The sequence below is a fragment of the Podarcis raffonei genome, chromosome 1 (assembly GCF_027172205.1).
Source record: "Podarcis raffonei isolate rPodRaf1 chromosome 1, rPodRaf1.pri, whole genome shotgun sequence".
Lineage (NCBI taxonomy): Eukaryota > Metazoa > Chordata > Lepidosauria > Squamata > Lacertidae > Podarcis > Podarcis raffonei.
Window position 1 is genome coordinate 36,394,895 of NC_070602.1, and position 22,317 is coordinate 36,417,211.

The 22,317-nt window shown below is 40.1% G+C and overlaps 1 protein-coding gene across 6 annotated transcripts in view; it reads left to right on the forward strand.

Annotated features, from left to right (window-relative positions):
• PRKD1 (protein kinase D1) overlaps positions 1 to 20,025 on the forward strand; it is a 98,630-nt gene extending 78,605 nt beyond the window's left edge. For 5 of the 6 annotated variants that reach the window (XM_053381184.1, XM_053381173.1, XM_053381206.1 and 2 more), the window contains 12 exons: positions 1,053 to 1,254; positions 1,849 to 1,972; positions 4,138 to 4,215; positions 6,595 to 6,874; positions 7,511 to 7,563; positions 8,536 to 8,608; positions 10,380 to 10,486; positions 11,617 to 11,778; positions 13,102 to 13,200; positions 16,342 to 16,609; positions 18,049 to 18,134; positions 18,990 to 20,025. In XM_053381184.1, coding sequence (XP_053237159.1) covers positions 1,053 to 1,254; positions 1,849 to 1,972; positions 4,138 to 4,215; positions 6,595 to 6,874; positions 7,511 to 7,563; positions 8,536 to 8,608; positions 10,380 to 10,486; positions 11,617 to 11,778; positions 13,102 to 13,200; positions 16,342 to 16,609; positions 18,049 to 18,134; positions 18,990 to 19,208 — 1,751 coding nt within the window. In that variant the 3' untranslated portion in view covers positions 19,209 to 20,025. The remainder of the gene's footprint in view (positions 1 to 1,052; positions 1,255 to 1,848; positions 1,973 to 4,137; positions 4,216 to 6,594; positions 6,875 to 7,510; positions 7,564 to 8,535; positions 8,609 to 10,379; positions 10,487 to 11,616; positions 11,779 to 13,101; positions 13,201 to 16,341; positions 16,610 to 18,048; positions 18,135 to 18,989) is intronic. The other variant, XM_053381195.1, reaches the window with a different exon arrangement.
• The last annotated feature ends 2,292 nt before the right edge of the window (positions 20,026 to 22,317 follow it).

Genomic DNA, 22,317 nt, shown 5'->3' on the forward strand with positions numbered 1-22,317 from the left:
AACATTCCTTCATGACAAAAAAGGTCCCACTGGCCCTTTGAAAATGTAGTTTTATACCTAGAGAAAACTTTAGGAATCCTAAAACTTGCCTCTTCTTTGAGATAAGTATTGCACGTCCCATAAAAGCTCATATCTGAGCCTCGGATAAGCAAGTTTCACCAGCATCTCTAGATGGGCATTTTGCTTGCATACATTTAAATTCATTTAGTGTTCTATCCCCAGTTGAAGTTCCCCAGAACCGATTGTGTACTCTTGCTCTGTGTGTAGGCAGTCCTTTCTGTGAAAGCAAGCTCTCATATGCCACTGTTAGAAAGAGAACCATTTCTCCTTGCCTTGGTGGAGGTTGTTATGCCTGCCAAATCCTTGTCTTAGGGAAGTGCCTCGCAGGAAACGACAGAAGAGTGTTTGTCACCGAGGATTGTCATCCATCCAATGATTACACAAATGTTTATTAAAAGTTCATTCCATAGGTGGGAAGCAAGATTGGTAGAATTATAAATAAGCAAGGATCATTGGGGAAAGACTCAACAATTTCCTCCTGGCACAAAACGTGTATCAGCAGATAGAAATGAAACTAGAGAACTGGCCCCATTCCACCAGTGTGATGTTATTTCTGGATAAAGCATAAAAGAAAATGCACTGGCACACTCAGCTGCAGTGTTCTAGATTCACTCTTGATGCTTAGAAAAATGCTATTTTTAAGAAAGTTGAGGAGAAGTGTTTGAAGCCCATATTCCAGTATTACATACTGTAATTAATACAGTTTTGCATTTTCAACATTTTCCTCTGTGCTATTTGACTTGCTTTGTGGGAATTTTTCTAAAGCTTTAGCTGTTAGTTAAAAGAAACTTCTCCATCCTATTCTGAATACACTAGACTTTTTTAAAATTTAAGTAGATTTCTCAAAGCTATTTTAGAATTAAAGTCTTGCTTGTTTGCTGGATATGCTCTTTTAGAAGCAGTATTCATATCTACGAGCTTAGTTTCATGCCAGAGTTAACACTGGATCTGTTTTTAAGGCTTTCACAATAACGTGGTCAAAATAATTCCAGATTTGCTTAGCCCGGGTGCTGAGTCTGATGTGGTCATGGAAGAGGGAAGTGATGACAATGACAGTGAAAGAAACAGTGGACTCTTGGATGAAATGGAGGAATCTGTGGGTCATGATGCTGAGATGGCAATAATGAACCAGAATGACAATGGAGAAATGCAGGATGCTGATCCTGACCAGGATGAGAGTAATAGGATGATCAGGTGAGTTTTTGCACAGCACATAGTTGAACTTGTTTCCACTGTTACCTCTGCTAGCTATAACTGTCAATATATCACCCTAGGAGTAAGGTGATAGGTTTCACCTCTTTTGAAACTTAACATGGCACTAAAAATTTAGTGTCTCCTGCAAATATTAGTGTATAAGAATAGATGTGGAAAAATGCAGGTCTAAAAGTCCAACCCACACATTTGCACCCCTGTGTAATGCCCTTGTTGTGCCAGAATAATGCTACAGTTTGTACCCAGAGCCGTGTATAAATTTTTATTGTTTATTTAGTATATTTATGTCAGCTGCTCTTCCTCCAAAATCCCTCGGAATGGCATACATGGGGTGTGGGAGGATCTACCTATTGCTTCATTTGCGTGTCATTTTGGTTGGCCCAGTAAAAGTATTGCTCTGATAGGAGTTTTTTCTTATGGAATTTTTCTTACGGGCCAACAGTACTAGCCTTACTCTTTGTTTCTCTTGTTCTGAGACATAGCCACAGAGAACAACAAATTAACATATCTCACTTTAGAAATATTTGTTTTGCATGTTTATTAAAATCTATTGACTGGTGTGTGGTTTCTTTTAAGCCCTTCGACAAGCAACAATATTCCATTAATGAGAGTAGTGCAATCTATTAAACATACAAAAAGGAGAAGCAGCACAGTGATGAAAGAGGGGTGGATGGTTCACTACACAAGCAAAGACACTCTGGTAAGAAAGATGTTAAGCAAAAGAAGTCTCTGAACATCACTGATAAATTGTGACTCCCAAATGATTTTGGTGGTGCTTCCCTCATTCTCCTTGACAGTCAAGGATTACTGCATGTGTACAGAATGCCTTGGGGCCCTCCAAAGACAGACCAAGGCCACAGAACAAAATCTTGAGCAGAGGTATGCTTGAGCAACTTTATTTAAGAGCAAAAGAGTCTTTTAAAGAAAGAAAGTCAGTCATGTATGCTTGCTGTTTCAGACTGCAGAGTGGAAACTTTGAATGTGAACAGCTTGAAGTATGTTTTAAGGAAGATTTGCTACCTTTGTCAGGGCTAGATTAGACTTCAAAACAAACAGAAGGGTCAGATTTATCCCTGGCATGCTGTAGAATGTGAAGCACTTTGAAGGAAAACAAATCAAGATGTGGAAAACAGCTTTCATCTGACTATCTTTTTTGTCGTTGTTGTTGTTAGATAAAAAGGAAATCCATAGCTTTCATAGGGCACATTTAGAATTATAGCCCTGTGCAATGCCATGCAGTGGTGCAATGCTGTAACATGAGGCACTTTGAGATAAGACTTTGGAGGAATGATACTGGCCAGTTTCCTTCATATCTGTTGGACCAGTTTTGTGTTATACCTTGGACAAAGCTACTATTTTTGTACCTTAAAATACCTTGGATTATGTTGCTCATGGAAACAGCCTTAAAAGCATCTTTTTCAGAACTATGGTCTATTCCCTAATTACATGGGAAACTGCCTTATAATACAGATTTACACAATTGGTCCATTGGGCTCAGTATTGTCCTGACCGTCGACTATGCTCCTTGGCTTATTGTCATGACATTATTGCCTCAGTTTATGCTGGCACAGGAAGAAGACACATCATGGCAGCAAACATTAGCCATATCTTCCAAGGCCCTGGGGCTGCATGAGAGGGACACAGACAAGACTGGTGCCTTTACAACTCAAGTAAAGTCAGATGGAGCCCTAAGGTGCTGTCACAGTGCAGGCCAGCTATTATGCATGAAGGAGGAAGGAGCATTTAGACTCCAACAAAGTCCTTTTCCCCCTCTTGATCATTCTATCTAACCTGTGATGCACAGGTTGATCACCTTTTTAGCAGAATGGGTACAAATGAAAGGAAGGCCTATACTGAATAGGCTTGCAGGCTCTCACTGTTCTGTTCTCAGTCAGCTTTGTAAGTATGCCAGTGTACAACAGAAGGAGAGAGATTCATACAAATTATCCAGCTTCCAGTTAAACACAAACTTCCAATTACGTTTTCTTACCCACAACTTAACCTTAACTCTAGTTGAAATGTAATTGCCCATTTTTTACAACTACAACATAGCATGGGACGCGGGTGACACTGTGGTCTAAACCACTGAGCCTAGGGCTTGCCAATTGGAAGGTCAGCGGTTTGAATCCCCACAACGGGGTGAGCTCCCGTTGCTCGGTCCCTGCTCCTGCCAACCTAGCAGATTAAAAGCACGTCAAAGTGCAAGTAGATAAATAGGTACCGCTCCGGCGGGAAGGTAAACGGCATTTCCGTGCGCTGCTTTGGTTTTGCTGGAAGCAACTTAGTCATGCTGGCCACATGACCTGGAAAAACTGCGGACAAACATCGACTCCTTCGGCCAGTAAAGCGAGATGAGCGCCGCAACCCCAGAGTCATCTGCGACTGGACTTAACTGTCTGGGGTCCTTTACCTTTTACAACATAGCACAACTTCCATTACTGCCTGGTAAAGACATATCTAGGTAATCTTAACGATCACTCAGGGTAATACCTGTTAGATTCAGTCTGTACATGGTCAATTAATGTAGAATGCTAACTGTTGCTGTAGTAACATTCTGAAACCCTTGTGACAGCACGCTGTATGTAGATATTTCTGGGGGAAGCCAAGTATACATCTCTGATGAAACTTATGTAGAAGAAAATGCAGTCTTCAGGGAACAACAAGGGGAAAAAAGGTTTTTAAAAATACCTATTACTTTTGCATAAGTTTAAAACAATACCATTGAGTATTTCTCTGTATTGAAAATGAAATTGGTGTCTCTTTGTCATCCTCACAATCTTCAAGTTGCACTATCTCATTTAATTTTATTTCATTGTTTCTTCAAGTTCTCTTAAATTATTTTTGATTGTTTTTATGTCAACACAGAGGAAACGTCACTACTGGAGATTAGACAGCAAATGTATTACACTGTTTCAAAATGACACTGAAAGCAAATACTACAAGGTAAAATTGGGTTCTGGTTTTATATAGTTTATTCCAGAATGCAGCTATGATTAAAGTTTATGTTGTGTTTGTTAATGTTTCAAAGAGATGGATGAGCACCATACACCCACCCACACATACACATCTGATTGAATTGGAAATCAGCTGAATAGTTTCCCAAAGATACAGACGTACCGGGACATAGCTTTACTTGTGCCTAAACCAATCCAAATTCACCAGTGCCACCATGAACCAACAGCTGATGGTGGTGGAGGAGGAGTGTGCACAGAGACACCAGAGAAAGATCTGTGGCTGGTGTCCTTTTTCCATCCTTGGGACCCCCTGGGAAACTTACCAAACCTGCTCTTCCTGGAAAAATGCAGCTGATTTCTGAATAAGACACAGCCCTGAGCAGCCTGAGGAAGCTGCATCCATCTTGAGCCTGCTCCTAAAAAAGAAGCCTAGAGTGAGAGACTAGATTGATGTCAGCAGTTTCCAGCAGCCCTCCTCTTTGTCAGATTTTGGGTGGGTGAGCTGTGAGTTTATTTGGGCCCAAGGAGGATGGGTTGCATCCTGCGGGAGAGCCAGGAGGCTGAGAGGGGAGGCATGTTGATATCAGTTTGTATTTATTATAGTTTTCTATTTATGTAACATTTTTATATGTAGTGGTGTATTTTTGTAATATTTTAGTTGCCTCTTGCTTTATTTTCTTGAACACTGCTTAGGGTATATATGTGTGTGTGCTTGTTTGTGTGTGCTTGTGTATGTGTGTAGATAAAGCCATATAGAAATGATCTAAATAAACCACTAACCTCTCCCAGCCAGCCAGCCACTTTTCATCCTAACAGCACATCACATGCACACACACAGACACACACTCACTTTATTTAAAGCTCATTTCCCTGGCTGGTGAAAAGAGCTATACAGTGGTACCTCTGGTTAAGAACTTAATTCATTCTGGAGGTCCATTCTTCACCTGAAACTGTTCTTAACCTGAGGTACCACTTTAGCTAATGGGGCCTCCCACTGCCACCACGCGATTTCTGTTCTCATTCTGAAGCAAAGTTCTTAACATGAGGTACTATTTCTGGGTTAACGGAGTCTGTAACCTGAAGCGTCTGTAACCTGAAGCGTCTGTAACCTGAGGTACCACTGTAGAAAGAGAGAAGAGAGGCTACAGGACTGAAAACCATGGATGGGGGCTCACAGCCCACTAAGCTTCTCCTATGGGTTCTCAATTAGAGTGGACTTTTGCCCTCACTCCATTCCCCTTAGCAGGTTGGGGAGTTACAACCTTTTAGAGGGGAATTATTTTCCAGAATGGATTTTAAAGCTTTTTCTTTTCTTTCAACGAGCATTATGTGATCCCCAAAGTTGATATTCAGGCCCAACCCAGAGGAATTTCTTAGCATCTCTAATACTTAGCTACATTGTTAAGCTAATAGTTATTATTTAACTGTGCATCATAGTACAGTCATACCTCGGGTTGAAGTAGCTTCAGGTTGAGCGTTTTCAGGTTACGCTTCGCAGCGACCCGGAAGTAACGGAACGTGTTACTTACAGGTTTCGCCACTTGCACATGCGCAGACGCTCAAAATGACGTCACATGCATGTGCGGAAGCGGCGAATTGCGACCTGCAGACCCGGGTTGCGTTCGCTTCAGGATGCGCACGGGGCTCCGGAACGGATCCCGTTTGCATCCAGAGGTACCAGTGTAATGTCAAAATGGACTTCCCTGAGTGCAGCTGTTCCAGGCTCTAAGCCTAAACCACCTCTGATTTATTTCATTGGTGTTTATTAAGGGAAATTACGAAAGAGACTCCTTAGCTTCTCTATTCAGCTTTTATCCCAGCAGCCAGGAAATCCATTCTAACATTTGTGCCAGGAATCTGATCAATGCCTAAGTACTAGCAGGATCCACAGGATTTATGAGGTTTCTGAAAGTGGTAGGAAGAAAAGTGAAGATGGGACAGGACTGCTGTTACTTGCAAGCTAAAAATACTGACAAAGTTCACCCACACCAGGCTCAAATACAGAAATTAGGGGTTTTAAAACCTGCAGATTCTTGTATGTCTTGGATCAGATTCCAATCCTGCCTTGGACCATGTTCTGAAAATGTTGCAGTTTTGCCCACAAAATCACTCCTTGCCACCTCTACCTCCTGAAACACCTTTCCCTTCTTTTTCCTGTCAAGCAGCCCTGGGGTCAGCAGATTTCCTCCTTTCACTTTCTCCTTCTCTGTCAACATATTGTAATTGTCAGCCCAGGGAACCATCAGAAAAGCATGAATCCCAAAAGCTGGCGATGAGTCTCAGAAACTGTAATCAAGTATGTGTTTGAAGTAGTCTTTGTTCATGAGAAAGTGTTTTCAAAATTAATCGCCATTATCATTTGTCACAGGAAATTCCATTGTCTGAGATTTTATCTCTGGAACCTGCAAAAAACTTCAGTTTAATGCCTCAGGAAGCTAACCCCCATTGCTTTGAAATAACCACAGCAAATGTAGTATACTATGTCGGGGAAAATGTGGAAAACCTGCCAAGCCCTCCAGCTAATAACAATGTTCTCACAAGCGGTTGTGGCCTAGATGTTGCAAGGATGTGGGAGATGGCAATCCAGCATGCCCTCATGCCTGTTGTTCCCAAAGGGGCATCCACCGGTTCAGGACCAAGTCTACACCGTAAGCCAATTAATTTTCTACTTTAAAATAAGCCCCTGGATGAAACCATGTGGACTAGACCCTCTTTGTTGGCAGTATAATTATGTTGTGCAATTTTACTCGGACACTTTGGTGTATACATTATTCTAAGGTAAGCAGCTAGGGACGTCAACCTTTCACTTATGCTGTTATTATCCAGCATCTGGTTTCCAAGGAGGTTTAACACGTACTCTGATATCATGATGGTTATACAGATTAATTTCGCACAAGATCAGTGTAGGGGTGAATCCCATCCCTCAGTCCCCAGACTTTTGCAGATTAGGCAGTATCACAGATTAGGCAGTATTACTTCAGAACCAAAAATATTTCCTAATGGATGGTGTAGTTAGGTTCAGGAATGTTATACCTCTGCTATATAACAGCATCAATTTAATAATAACTGTATATCACATACATCATTATCCAGAAGGGGAGGCTCATTCTAGAAGAAGAGGTACCTTCCTCCAACACACCTCATCCCTGAGCCCCCCACTACCGTAATACTGTGAGGGTCACGGTATTATGGCAGTGGGGCTTTCCTCTATCACGCTCAAGTGGTGGATTCATATCATTCTGTGCATTCACAGCAGAAGTAATTTCCATACATTTTCTTTCTAGGAAATATATCCATCAGTATCTCGGTGTCAAATTGCCAGGTCCAAGAAAATGTGGTAAGTTTTCTCGGTGTTTGTGACAGATGGGATAGAACTCACCTTGCAAAGTCATTGATCTGTTTGGAAAACTTTGAGACAATGTCTAATTGGGCATTTTCTTTAGAGAAGGACAAAACAGTAACCATTGAAGAAATGATTTTTACAGCAGCTTTGATTTTTGGTTTCCAGTTTTTTGAAAAAGGCCAAAATATTGGGGGTCAATTTATATTCCTCTTTTGTAGCACCAGAGTAAGATTGCACCAATGTAAGTGTTTTGAGATTAGAACCATGTGAAACGGTTGTATTATATTTTCCACTGAATTCCGGTTGCACAATCACAAGTGGGGGTGTGCTGTTGTGTTTCACTCCTGCTTTCAGGCTTCTGGTTGGCCTCTGTGAGAACAAGATGCTCAACTAGATTGGCCTGATCCAGTGGGCTCTTATGTTAACCACACAAGTCCATTTACTTGGACTTCAGTTGAAATCCCACCTTCCTTTTTGGAATTCAGTTGATTCAGGGAACCTTCCAGATAACCTAGGGCCTACACTACATTCCATCATTGGAATGTGATGGAGTTTAGAGCCCTTTAGAAGAGTTGCCTCTCCCCACCTCACAGACTCACAAACCCAAAGTTTCTTCAGAGTGGGGAAAAAAGTATGCAGAGTTCTTAAATGCTACTGAACATGTGATGGGTATTTGGTAGCCGCTTCACTTCTGTTGATGCCTAGTAACTTTGAATGTACTGCGCATCTGCACAAACATTCAGGGTCCATTTATACACTCCAGGAAGGACCAAAAGTCATTGCACATAATTCCAAAATGAAGCCAGACTCCAGATAGGTTCTGATGCGTTGCCTTACCAGAACACAACTTCTGCCACCGAACTGCATTTTGAATGGAATTCAGCAGCATTTCTGTCCAATCAGTTTCTGAATTGACTTTATTTCCATACTTGTCATGTTTAACATGCAACATCTTTGTACTAACAGGATATCAGTACAGTATACCAAATCTTTCCAGATGAGGTGCTGGGATCAGGACAGTTTGGAATTGTTTATGGAGGTAAGACTGGCATCCCACTAAGCCATACTGGGAGAAGATTGTCTGAAATCATTGGACAAAGTAGACTCCAATCCTAATCCCACTTACCTGGGAGTAAGACCCATGGAACATGGTTAGGATGATTACTCAGGTGTATCTGAAATTCTACACAAGCTCTACAACTTCATTAAAGTTTTCCAGATCATTTCAATTAAGATCAATTTTGCAAGAGGTTGACCAAGAGGGCTGCAGAGCCAATCTGGCACTCCTGCCAATGCATTGCCCATGTAAACATCAGGGCCACGGCTGTTGACAGGGCTACCCCATGAGGGCATGCCATCTAAGGGGGTGAAACTTAATTTTGTTAATTTCTTCAGTGAGGAACTGGCAACAAGTCTCTGCCAGTTTCAATTCGGTTGCTCATATGCATGAACGTCCCCAGTCCTATTCTCTTGTTTAGAAGCCATTGTAGGTCAACTCCCACTGGTTAGGATAATAGTAGCAGCACCGATGGAAAAGTAATTTTTAACACACTGATAAAATTCCTCAACCTCTGAAAGAAGCAAATACAGCTACAACACAACATTAGTGAATTATATATGTGTGTGTGTGTAATTGTAACATACAATTTAATACAAAATATGTATAATATATATATAATATTAATAATATTAATGCACCATATAATTACAAGTACTTGGCAACCATTTTTAATGATTTTATGCAATTTTACACACATTTTTCACATTTTTTCAAAAAGAAGAAAAGTTTAAAATTATTGGAAATTCCACAACAATGAAAAAGTCAATATTCTATGTCATTATTTGCCATGTAAAACTAAATTATATTAATTTAACCAGAATATATTTTGAGTTCCCAAGTCATGTGACAACTTTTCAGCACCCCTCATTTTGGGAATTTGAAAATTGAAATATTAAACACACTATGTACACAGATGGATTGCTGGGAAAGGTGTCCTGTATTCTTCCAGACCAGGGGTCAGCAAACTTTTTCAGCAGGGGGCTGGTCCAATATCCCTCAGATCTTGTGGGGGGCCGGACTATATTTTTTTGGGGGGAAATGAACAAATTCCTATGCCCCACAAATAACCAAGCAATGCATTTTAAATAAAAGGACACATTCTGTTCATGTAAAAACACCAGGCAGGCCAGACAAATAACCGAGAGGTGCATTTTAAGTAAAAGGACACATTCTACTCATGTAAAAACACGCTGATTCCTGGACCATCCGCAGACCGGATTGAGAAGGTGATTGGGTCAGATCTGGCCCCCGGGCCTTAGGTTGCCTACCCATGTTCCAGACCTTTCCCTCCTATGACATGATGGGAGTCCTGTGGACACAGGGTTCTTTGTACTATAAACAATGCCTATTTATTTAGTGCTGCTGGATTACATACCAAATTTATGGGCCAAACTAGATGGGAATGTCACACAAGCTTTTCATATTCCTCTTTATTAATGCAGAAGACTAGGATGGGGTAGGGGAGGGATAATGGGCTTTTCACCCTTCCCCCTTGCACATTTTTCTTCTTCTAAAATTGACCTCCCTGATTTTTACCTATAAGAGGAAATATACTGGTCCTTTTTTGCCTCGAAATCTGTCTTAACAATTTCATGAAATTAAAGAAAGAAGTCTGAATGGTTTAGAGCATTCTTGTCTCAGAGGATACCTTGACAGGTTTTGTATAAAACACACAAAAAATACTTGAGATCTGGAAAGGTGACGCTTCTCAGAGCTGATCATGTTAATTGGCATATTTTTCATCAAACAGGAAAACATCGCAAAACAGGAAGAGATGTAGCAATTAAAATCATTGACAAACTGAGATTTCCAACTAAGCAAGAAAGCCAACTTCGTAATGAGGTTGCAATTTTACAGGTATCTTTTATTTAATTACCAATTATATCCTGTATGTATTTAATTTAGAGGAGGGCAATAAAACTCTTTGAGAACAGGTTTCGGCAGTAGGAATCTATGTACCTCATTAAGCACTGGAACTACAGATAAAGTTTTCAAGTGATGTCTCTTTCTGAAATAATGTGTAATCTGCATTAAATATAGGAACTTTGCACCAAAAATTTCAGCTAATCTGCATAGTCAGAAATAAATTTGCTTTTGAGATAATCTAGCACAATTACAAGATCCTGTGGTCTGTCTCTGCACATGTGGTAACAAAAATAAAGCATTGTCAGCCCAATTTCTTATGTGATGAGTTGAATTAGGGCTGCATTCCTAAGTTTTGCTTCATATACCGTAAGTCTACAATTTACACACATTTAACTTGTGTGCATTCAGGTTTACACAAGTGGCAAAATTCTTTTAAGAAATTCAAAAGTGTGTGGAAAACGGTTGAGATTCTGGGGGCAATGACTTTGGCGTCCCACCCACCATTGAACCCATTGTATTTTGACTATACGCGATTTTGCCTTTAGGCTCTATCCCTGGAACATAACCCCCACGTAAGTCGCGGACTTACTGTATACCAATAGGGAACTCATTCTCTGAGCTCCAATCCATATATAACACGAGGGGGGGGGGGTATCAGCAGGTTGGAATGTCTTCCAAACAAAAACCTAATAGAGAAACCTCCCAAAATCACTTAACAAGGACTGAGCACACTTGGTGGGCATGGACTATTGATGATGCAAGGGATGGGATTGCTTTTAAGATCCAAGAGCAGAAAACTGGAAGCAGCCTGAGGATAACATGGCTCCATTCTGATACTCTGAAAGAAATCAATTTGAACAAGGTCTCATTTCCATATAGAAGTTTAAAACGTTATCAATGACAAAGCATATTTTTGACAGTTTCTAAGCACATTTTGGGCTGTCCTGTTAAGCTTTGCATAGCAAATCATTGGTGGCATAATTCTGGCTGTTTATACTTTTATGCTGGTGCCAAAGGGCTTGAAAAACGAATGGGTATGTCATTACCTAATGTTTCCTGAGCCTTGTCATTGGACCTAAACAAATCGGGCTCATTCAAATAGTGTTTTTCTTTGATCATAGAATCTGCATCACCTGGGGGTTGTCAATTTGGAATGCATGTTCGAGACACCAGAAAGAGTGTTTGTTGTTATGGAGAAGCTCCATGGAGACATGCTGGAGATGATCTTGTCAAGTGAAAAAGGGAGGTTGCCAGAGCGAATCACCAAGTTTTTAATTACGCAGGTAAGAGCCCATTAAGCAGTGTCAAATGTTTTCTTTTTCTATGATATTCACATCATAGCTCAGACAGCACAGCATGAGACTCTTAATCTCAGGGCTGTGAGTTTGAGCTCCATGTTGGGCAAAAGATTCCTGCACTGCAGGGGGTTGGACTAGATGACCCTTCTGGGGCCTTCCAACACTACAGATCTATGATTTCATACCCTTGAAATGGATAGCAGGTCACAATGTGGGTGAAGGTTTAAAGAGTGAGAGCTGTGCAGAGTGGGTAGAGTCTAATTAGGGTAACTTCCTTTTGCATTGCTAGTATGGCTTTATCAAGTTAACTGGGTGCTGTGCCTTTCTCTATATCTTCTCTCTGATAAAGACTAGCTGTCACGTGCTTGACTGTATTGTTCTGAGCTTAATGTACGATGGTAACTACAAATCATGACCTACAGTGCATCTCTCAGGTGTGGTACTTGGAAGTCTACGCCAAATCCTTCTTGCATGTTGGGGCTAGCATGTAGCCTGCATGTCTCTGATGGACCCATCTCCTCTCCATCTCTGACACAGGCAGGGGTGCTTAACCAAGTTAGCCAGCAAAACATTTGGGAGACTATTCCTGTGGGTTCAAAGAAGCTGTGATAGTGCTCAGAACTTGGGTGCCCAATAAGTGCCAGATATGATTGATGGCTACATTGCCTCAGTTTGTTCTTTATAATCCATAAATATTCTCACCTGGTTTGCAGCTATATGCAAGCTAGTATGGTTTGGTGTGATTTATATATCTATCTATATATCTATATATCTATATATATTCTGATTTAGATAGTGGCAAAGACCTCTTAGAATTAAGCTTATAGCTCACATTATAGGCACCATTCTCTCCTCCCCCAACCACGGGATGATTCTGAGGGGTTGTGAATGCCTCCCAATTTTTTCCTCACTCCCCCATTTTCCAGATTAAAACTTTGCTCCTATTATAATAGATAGTACCAGCATTTAAATTTCTGGAGTTGTCTGTACCCCAACTGCTGATCACTAAAGTTGGAGTACTTCCCCTAACGAATAAGAGCACAGCTGTACACGCTGCTAAAGAATGCTTTGTAATAATAGTAGGAAGTATTGCTACTTGAGGATGCCTTTAAAATTAAGTCCCTTGTGCTTTATATTCCTGTTTGTTTACACAGCTTGGAATAAGAGCATAAAATCGCATGAATTAAGCTGTTGTGCTTGAGCTTGCTTGCGCTTGCTACTTTTCATCTCGTCTCTGGGAAAAACATTGAAACAGAAGTAAATATTGAGCAAACTATGTTACAACAGGGCTGGTTTGTTTCTTTATAGATCCTGGTTGCTTTGAGACATCTTCATTTTAAAAACATTGTTCATTGTGATCTCAAACCTGAAAATGTATTGCTGGCATCTGCTGATCCTTTCCCACAGGCAAGTAGAAATAAATTCACATTGTACAGGTAACATACAGTTCCTTTAGATAAAGCCAAATGATTGTTGAATGCCACACCAATCTCTACGTGGTAAGAGACTTCAGGGGTCCAGCTATTTACCTGGGGTTTGGTTCCCTTGGAATGAGGGAGAGCAGAGACAGTCGTGTCTTTAGGAAATATGGTTTATTTACACATGTGTACAAGCTGAGCCTACAATGGAGGGACTCACAGTATTAACACCCCAAAAGAATCTTGCTTCTCCCATAGCCATAGCCTTGGATTCCAGCCAAAAGCAGGCATGGCTCTGTCTCTCAGCTGCCCATCCGGCTGCTAGCTTCTAGCTCACACCCCTCTACTCTGGATTTTTCTTTCTAATTATCAGACAGTTGAGGGAGGGGGGCCACCCATTGTTGTCTGGCACAGAGCCACTTCCTTTGTTACCTTAGCAACCCATGCTTAGGGACCATTTCCAAGAAACTTGTCTAGCTATTGCAGCAGTTGGATCCTTGCTGGAACCAGGAATTAGAAGGGACTCGGGCAATATAGCCTACCTACCCCCTCAAACTCAAAACGTTATTATTACTAAGAGATTTGTGCTTTGTTCTTTTTCGGTTTGTTAAATAGTTGAAATGGCTTGATTTAGTCAAGCACTCACATAATACCTAACAAGTCCCTTTTACCTCTGCATATGCAAATTAATGAATCTACCCTGCGGTCTGAGCTGTATATATGCAGACCAGACCACATGAAGATACCACTTGCTTCCACTTGGTACACTGCTGCACAAATCTGCTGTAGTCAAGAGGAAAGTAGGAAACAGGTGTGTCCTTATTTTCAGCAGCCTCCCTAAGTCTCTAATCTCTCCCAATTGGTTGTTTTTTTGTTTTTTTATAATAATATTTTATTAAGTTTAACAGTAAAAAGAAACAACCAAACATAGAACAGTAAAAACACAGGGAAAATATAAAACACAACAATACAAGCTTTCACAATACATAAAATACAAACATTTAACCTAACAAGGGGGGAAAAATCAGTCAACACACAAAAAATAAAATAGAAAAAAACACAAATCACTCTTTTCTAATTGTTCATCTTTGATTAACTTATTTTCCTGACTTCCTCACGCCTCCCTTTTTTATATCCCTTTTTAACAGTTAGTTCAGCAAATTCGTATCCTACTACTTTATCCTTATATATTTTACCTCCCAAATTTATAATTTCAAATTTTTATCTCTTGTTACTAGAACCCCTTCATTTTATTTCAATGTCATCAGCATTCATACATTTTACAGTACTTCTGTAAATAAATTTTAAATTTCCTCCAATCTTCTTCCACCAACTCTTCTCCCTGATCTCGGATTCTGCCAGTCATCTCAGCCATTTCCATATAGTCAATTACTTGCATCTGCCATTCTTCCAAGGTGGGTAATTCTTGTGTCTTCCAATGCTTTGCGATGAGTATTCTTGCTGCTGCTGTAGCATACATAAAGAAAGTTCTATCCTTCTTTGGCACCAATTGGCCAACTATGCCCAGGAGAAAGGCCTCTGGTCCAATTGGTTGTTTTTTAAAATGTGAAAAGAGTAGCAGAGATATCTCCCCCACCCCCACCCCTCTCTCTCACACACTATATCTGCAAGTGCCAAGAAGTTTTTGGGTGCACCCAGATGTGCGTAATTTCAACAATGAACCTGCTGTGGAAGTGCATTTGCCCAAATAAGATAAAATATGTTCTTACTGTGTATAGCCAAAGCCTGCTATCAAGGTTGCAAATAGCTGGCTTCTTTTGACCTAATGATGTGTTCACTTCCTTCTCCCTCTCTGGAGCAGTTTTTCAAGTTGGGGGGGAAAAATAAAATTGAAGGCCGTTTTTGTTTTTAAAGTCAAGGAACAAACATACAAGTATTCGGAGGTATTATCCTGTGCTTTAAAACATTGTATAAACAGGCAGTTTGCATGAAGCACAGAGGAAGGGGGAAGACAATCAACTGCACATCGTTGCATCTGTCATTGATATTTCAAATGCAGCAGGAAGCTGGGCTCATCTTGCTGGGGAAACATGATATAACTCTTGGGTTTGTGGACATTTAGTGCACCTACGTGAATCTACATTTACTAGGGGTGTGCAGTAGGTTTGTGTCAGAGCCAGATAACAAAGCTAATGAGGGTGATTTTGAGGTCTCTCCCCCTCTACCAGTTTGAAAGATGGTGTCAGTAACACTGCCACTGTGTGAAATAAGGGCTCTCACAAAGCCCTGTGTTCCTCTGTCACTCTGTTTCTGTACTTCACTATATCTTGTTCCTTTATGTTTTCCTGTAAGCTTCTCTTGGTCTGTGTGCTTTGCAAGTATTGAGGCTGTCCAAAGTATTGCCTGTGGATCACTGAAGAGCTCAAAGTTGTTTTTTCTTAAAGTACAGCAGTGGGGGGATTTATTTATTTTTAAGTTAAAAGCTTCATCCTCTAATTGTTTAAAGTAAGTAAGAAAGAGAAAGCCTCTCAAAAATGTGAAACTACTATGGATTATGGAGGAAAGTCAATCCCTTTCATTTCCCCCCATAAAAAGCCCCTGAACCTATTTGTCTACATTTTGGGGGGTGTTCCCATGCTTGTAAATGTAATCCAGTTGGCTCAAAGTGGTGAAAAGTTATAGCTGCTTTTAGTTTTGGAATGAAGAACGCAGCTTCAGTTTACACAAAGCAACACAGAACCCAAAACATAAACTGAAACTGAAGGAGCGCAGGGCGGCTTAGAAAGAGATTGGATTTTTATTTTTATTTTTTTTAAATGCAGCTACAAGGTGAATGTTGAGGCCCATACATTGGCTAACACGCTTCCCTTATCCCCTTCTCTATTGTATCCCCAAACTGTAGGGACTAGTTCTGTCCTTTTTGAATACACTGCAAGGCACTATGGACTACGTATGGTTTTACTTTATAATAACGATAGGCCTTTTGGAAAGACTGTTGTCTGCTTGAAACATTCTTTGCTCAGTTATGTGGGGGAGAAACAGCTTTAGCACATGCTAAATTGACTTATAGATAGCACAAGCACCGTGTTGACTTGCACATTGTTTCTTTGAAAACATCAGAATAAAACAAAAAAATACAAATTTATTATAATGGCTTTATACCAAACAGGTGAAACTTTGCGACTTTGGTTTTGCACGGATCATTGGAGAGAAATCATTCAGACGTTCAGTTGTGGGTACGCCAGCCTATCTCGCTCCTGAAGTCCTGAGAAACAAAGGGTACAATAGATCATTAGATATGTGGTCTGTGGGGGTTATTATCTATGTCAGCCTTAGTGGCACGTTTCCATTCAATGAAGATGAGGACATTCATGATCAAATCCAGAATGCTGCTTTTATGTATCCACCGAACCCCTGGAAGGAAATCTCACATGAAGGTATTTTTTTTTAAATTCTAGTACATACATATTTGAGAAGAATCAAAATATTTACTTATTTTTTATAGAAAATATAGATTTCATCTTTTCACACTAGCTTCCCAAAGCAGCTAACCACCATTTTAAAAATGATCAGAAATACAATAAAAATATTCAATTAATTCCTCCTCAAGGTAGACCAGTTGAAAGAAAAGAACCTTAGTGAATCATGTCCATTAACTTCAAGGGGTCGGGTCTGAGTAAGACATTCTAAGTATGACTAAAACTGAATACCACCCAATAAAATCACTTTCTAAAACTCATTTGCTCATTTCTTTACTGTGTTTATATAGATGCTCAATAACAGGAGTTCTCTGGGTAGCTCTTAAAGCAATCAATCAATCAATCAATCAATCAATCAATCAATACCAATAAAATACATTGTGAAACAAGAAAAACCATGAAAATTAGAAAAGTGAAACCAAAAATTAATCTGAGAGGCCCAAACCGTTAAACATAGATTGTTTAAAAGGTCTGAGTGAAAAGTTGAAGGAATTTGCTTGACTGTTTCATAATCAGGGTCCAGTTACTTAAATGGCCCTGTCCCTTACCCACCTTACTTTATATATGATCGAGCACTTAGAGAAGGGCCTCTGAGAAATATTGTAAGGGTCAAGTATGTACAGTTGCAAAAGTGTCTGTGTGTGTATGCGTGTGCGCGTGTATTTAAACCCAGCTGGGTGTAAGCTAAAAGCTAGAGAATATTGCAGCAGAGGAACAAAACAGAAGGGAAGGTCTCTGCAGTTTGACTCAGCCTCTCTGAGAAGAGAGTTCTTGAGCATGAATGCAGCCGCTAAAAAGAACTCTCCCATGTCCCTGCCAGTCATATTATATTGGCAAGGAGAACCTCTCCTAGAGATCTTAATACACAGACAGGTTCATAATGGATAAGACAGTCTTTCAGGTAACCAGGTCCAAAGTTATCTAGGGCTTTTGAAGTAATAATGCATTATTCTTGGAGAGAAAGCTTTCGAAAATTGGAATGGAGATCTATTCACTTTATTGCTGCCTTTCATTTCCTCGCAATATCTTCAGTTTCATCTCTCCAAATGCATGGTAATATTATTTGTTATAAGGCAGAGAACAAAATGTACGATTGGTAGGCTACACTGACTAATGTTTTAACTCAGTACAAATCTGTTTACTATTTTCACTGATGGATGCTTGATTAGCAAGTTTGGGTGTTGTGAACATTATAGTTGTGTGAGGTAGTAACTTGGGGAAAAGTTGTTTTCATTTATTTATTTAAAAAATCAAGCTAAATCAACCTGCATGGCTGTCATAAACAGATTTATTAGTTCTGTCTCGCAATTTATTAGTTATGTCACTGCCCCTGAACCGTATGCGATTTCAAGAGGTATTTGAGAGTGATGTCTTCTGAAATTATGTTTTTTCTCCAGCTATTGATCTCATAAATAATTTGCTGCAAGTGAAAATGAGAAAGCGCTATAGTGTGGACAAGACGTTAAGCCACCCATGGCTACAGGTAATGCTGTAAATTTCATGCCTTTCACCTTGTTTGTAGTGAAGATAGACCAAACACAGACAAAAAGTTTACCCCAGCCACTCCAAAACTTCAGCACAGTAACCTCGACGAAGACTAAATATTACAGTCCAATCTGGAGACTGTGAGAAAGTGTGCCCACTTTGCTAGGCGAGGCCCTGGGAGCCAGGCTGTAACATTAGAATGTTTTCCCTCCACAGGCATTTTGCATACAGTAGGGATCTGGAGCCTATAGCCCTCTAGATGCTGACTGACTACAACTCCCATCATCCCTGGCCACGTTTCCTATCATTAGTATACAGCATCTTTATGCTGGCCAGGGTCATAGCTCAATGGTTGACCACATGCTTAATCATCAGAGTTTTCCTCTGCTAATCTTGAAGCGTAAGGAGTGTGTGTGGAGGAAACAGTTGGCTAAGTTTGTCCTGGTCACCCAAATAAATACTATTTTAAACATTCCTGTTCTTGCTTGGTGCTGCTCTTGCTTTTTGTTTCCATGCTGTTGAATTTATTGATTTATTGTCGTTTCATTGTCTTGAAGGCAGAAAGGTGTGGTGAACATACTTTTGATAAATTATACATGCAAAATTTCGAGGAAAAGACCCCATGAACCTTTGGGCCTGGTTCTGGAACCTAGCTTTTCAGAAATACTTTCCAGTGAACCTAGACACGTTGATGTGTTCTCATATCCAAAGGTTTCACAAAAGATGCTATGAAAGTAACATGTGCTGTGTCGCTTAAATGTTAACAGAATTATGGGGAAACAGGCATCCATAGTATTATCTGTAAGACTGCTTTTCAGATATTAATTTAAGCATATTGTTTTTTCCCCTACAGGATTACCAAACCTGGCTAGACTTGCGTGAGCTCGAATCTAAAATAGGCGAGCGTTATATCACCCATGAGAGTGATGATTCGCGGTGGGAACAGTATGCCGGAGAAAATGGCTTGCAGTATCCAACACACCTTATCAGCCTAAGTGCTAACCACAATGAAAACCCTGAGCCAGAAGAAGCAGAGATGAAAGCCCTCAGTGAGCGTGTCAGCATCCTTTAAATTGCAGCCCTTGTAATCTGTCAAAACACTGTGGAACTAATAAATACATACGGTCATGTTTAACATTTGCTTTGCAGAACTGCCATTATTTTCTGTCAGATGGGAACAAAGCTGTTACTCTGTTACCACCATTGATGTATGGGAGTTGCCAAGACAAATCAACAGAAGCATCCCCCCCCCCCATTTTGTGTGAGCAACTGTGTTATATTAACAAAAAGTTCCCAGAAACACTCAACCTGTTGTTGTGGATGATTCCTGTTGTACTCGGAGCATTCAAACCTGTTTCCACTGTGCCTTCTCAGACAAGTGTTTCCTCTTACTCATAACTTTGTGGGGTACCATGAAGCATTCGCAGGTGGATCTCTGGTTTTGTGTGCATCATGAAATTAGTATTGTACTTGTTTGCAAACTCTTGAAGAGTAGATTACTACTGCTGTTCTGTGAACAACTTTTAACGTTTTCAGTGGGGTTGGGGATTTCTGTTTCTGGTTTTTGCTTTTTGCTGTGGAACAATATGTTGAGATACTGATGCAAGGAAGCATTTTTTTTTAAATGTAAAAGCAGCACACAGCATTGTAAATTTGCAGGTGAGATGCCCTAGCATTTATATGGATGCCCCCAACCAGTCATGGTGCAACCTCTCTTTAAGCCTAAATGCCTTAGTAATGTAAATTGCAGCCCCTGCTTGTTCTTATAACATGCTGCTGTAACATATACATTTAGAAGCTGGACAATATGTTGCCTTTGTGTATGTTTTGAATAAAATTCTGCTGAAAAATACTTTTAAAAAAATATTAAATTACTTTACCAATCCAAAGACTTGTCAAGCTTGAGGTTCTGTCAAATAAGAATAAGTAATCCTTTTCCAAGCATTACGTTACTGTGATTGTAAAGGTGTTTCACTCCCCAAAAATAGTTATTCGTTTATTTCCTTAATTTTATATTCTACCTTTCTTCCAAGGAGCTCAAGGCAGCATATTTATTTATTTATTTATTTATTTTATTTCACAAAATTTATATAACAATGATTGTAATGAAACCTCTAAGTGGTTTCCAAAACCAACACATTATGCATAAAAAACAACAGTTAGAATTAAAATCGTTTGAAAGATAATTAAAATCGACAGTAAGCAAAAGAGATTATAATACATTTCCGAGTAGGCTTGCTGAAACAAAAATGTTTTAAGCAGGTGCCAAAAGGGCAATGCAGGAATCTCAACCCGTGGTCCCTATTGCAAGTGTGCTAGCAGTTTTATTGCTGCACCACATGCCATTGTTGAATCCATTGAAATGTTCACTATATAGCTCTGAAATTTCAGTGGAATGAAGAAGAAAAGTACAATAAGAAGAGGCCTGCTGGATCAGACCAAAAGTCCAGCATTCTGTTCCAATAAGATGCTTGAGGAGGCCCACAATCAGAACGTGAAGACAGCCACTCTCTATTTATAGCCATTTAAAGACATAGCTACCCTCATCCTAGGGTAGTGTACATACAGAAATTGAGGTCTGGGTTTACCTGGCACTTCATGCTTATCCTATAATGTTGTGCACAGGTGTGGTGAGGGCTGTCTCTTTCCTTACCCCTATCAACAGGTGATAGTGATGGTGACTGAAATATGAAAAAGCCAGAGAATCCTTGCAGAGACTTAATAGGGAAGCAGAGAAAGGTAATATGAACAGAGTTGCTGTGAACATACAGGTGATTAGGAGAAGGATCAGATGGAAAACTAGCAAGGAGGAAGTTGCTGGAGTCTAAATGACAGGTGTGCCTTATACAGCAAAGGTTTTAAAAGGGTAGACACAGTTATGGGTGGCTTGTCATGACAACCAGCTGTATGTCAGGAACACAAGAGGAGAGTATTGAATGTGATGTGCAAAATTACATGTGATGCTCTGGAAGAGAGGGAGTTAATGTTTGGCTTAGACGTGCTGGAAGGAGCAGGGTTGGGATGAAAAACCTATGTCTCCAATTTGCTGATGGATGAGATATCCAGGAAATGCTGGCAAAACAGAGAGATGGGCCCGGATAAGGGTAAGTGGTCAGGAATGGAAAAGAAATATGTTGATTCCCACTTGGTAAGTTTTAAGCTTACACCTAAAATGTGTTGACTGCAACAAATAGGTTTTTTTTGCTTGCAAATATCTGCATCAAACTTACATGGCAAGAAGCCAGGATTGGCTTCAGCTGACTGTATACTCAGTTGTATACCTGGGTTTGTCTCAGCTTAATGTGTGAACTTACTGAGACCAATAACAGTCATTTTTAGCAACTACTTTTTTGAGAAGAAATTCATCTCTTTTTAAATTAATTTGCTTTCAGGTTTGAAAATCTGCATGTAAAGGGAAGAAGAGTCAGTGGCAGTTGGCCATTGACAAATGGAATATTTACAAAGAAGTGTTAGGTGTAACCAAAAGGAGATGCAACCTTACAGTACATAGGAATAAAATTGAATTTTCATGAAGTCACCCAGTAATGCTCAAGTACTTTGCACATCAGTGAAACAATTTATTTTACATTAGTAATCCTTAGGAGCAATCATGTTGTGATTCATATGTATGCCTTTTGAGAGAGTCCTTGATGGATTGTGTACAATTGATGGTGTGCCTATGAATGCATATTGTGACAGTGGTCAATATAGGTGATTCTTCCAGACAGGACTCACCTAACTGGCCCTGTCAGTGAAAAGCCCAAATGATGGCTTCCACTTGCACAGTGGAGCTTCCACCCCCACCCTACATGCCCCCTAAAATTGACTTGGGGGGTTGGGAGAAACCTCATGACGGCACATGGTGGAAAGAGATGGGAGATCATTCCATCTAGCAAGCTACAATGTTTGTGCAGATGGAATGACTGGAAGATGTTGAATTCCACCTCCGTAAAATGCCAATGTAGATTGATGAGCACCTAGTGGAAAGCGGCAACCTTGTTTAGTTTGACTCATTCAAAAATAGGTTAAAATGCATAGGCCTGGATCCTAAATTAACTGAAGAAAGTTTATGAAATGAAAGCTACACGTTCCTCACTCCTGCTGCCACTTGTACCACCCTAGAAAGCCATCCTTAAAAATGGGGGCAGCTGCTGGATGACCCCCTACGATTCTATGAATTT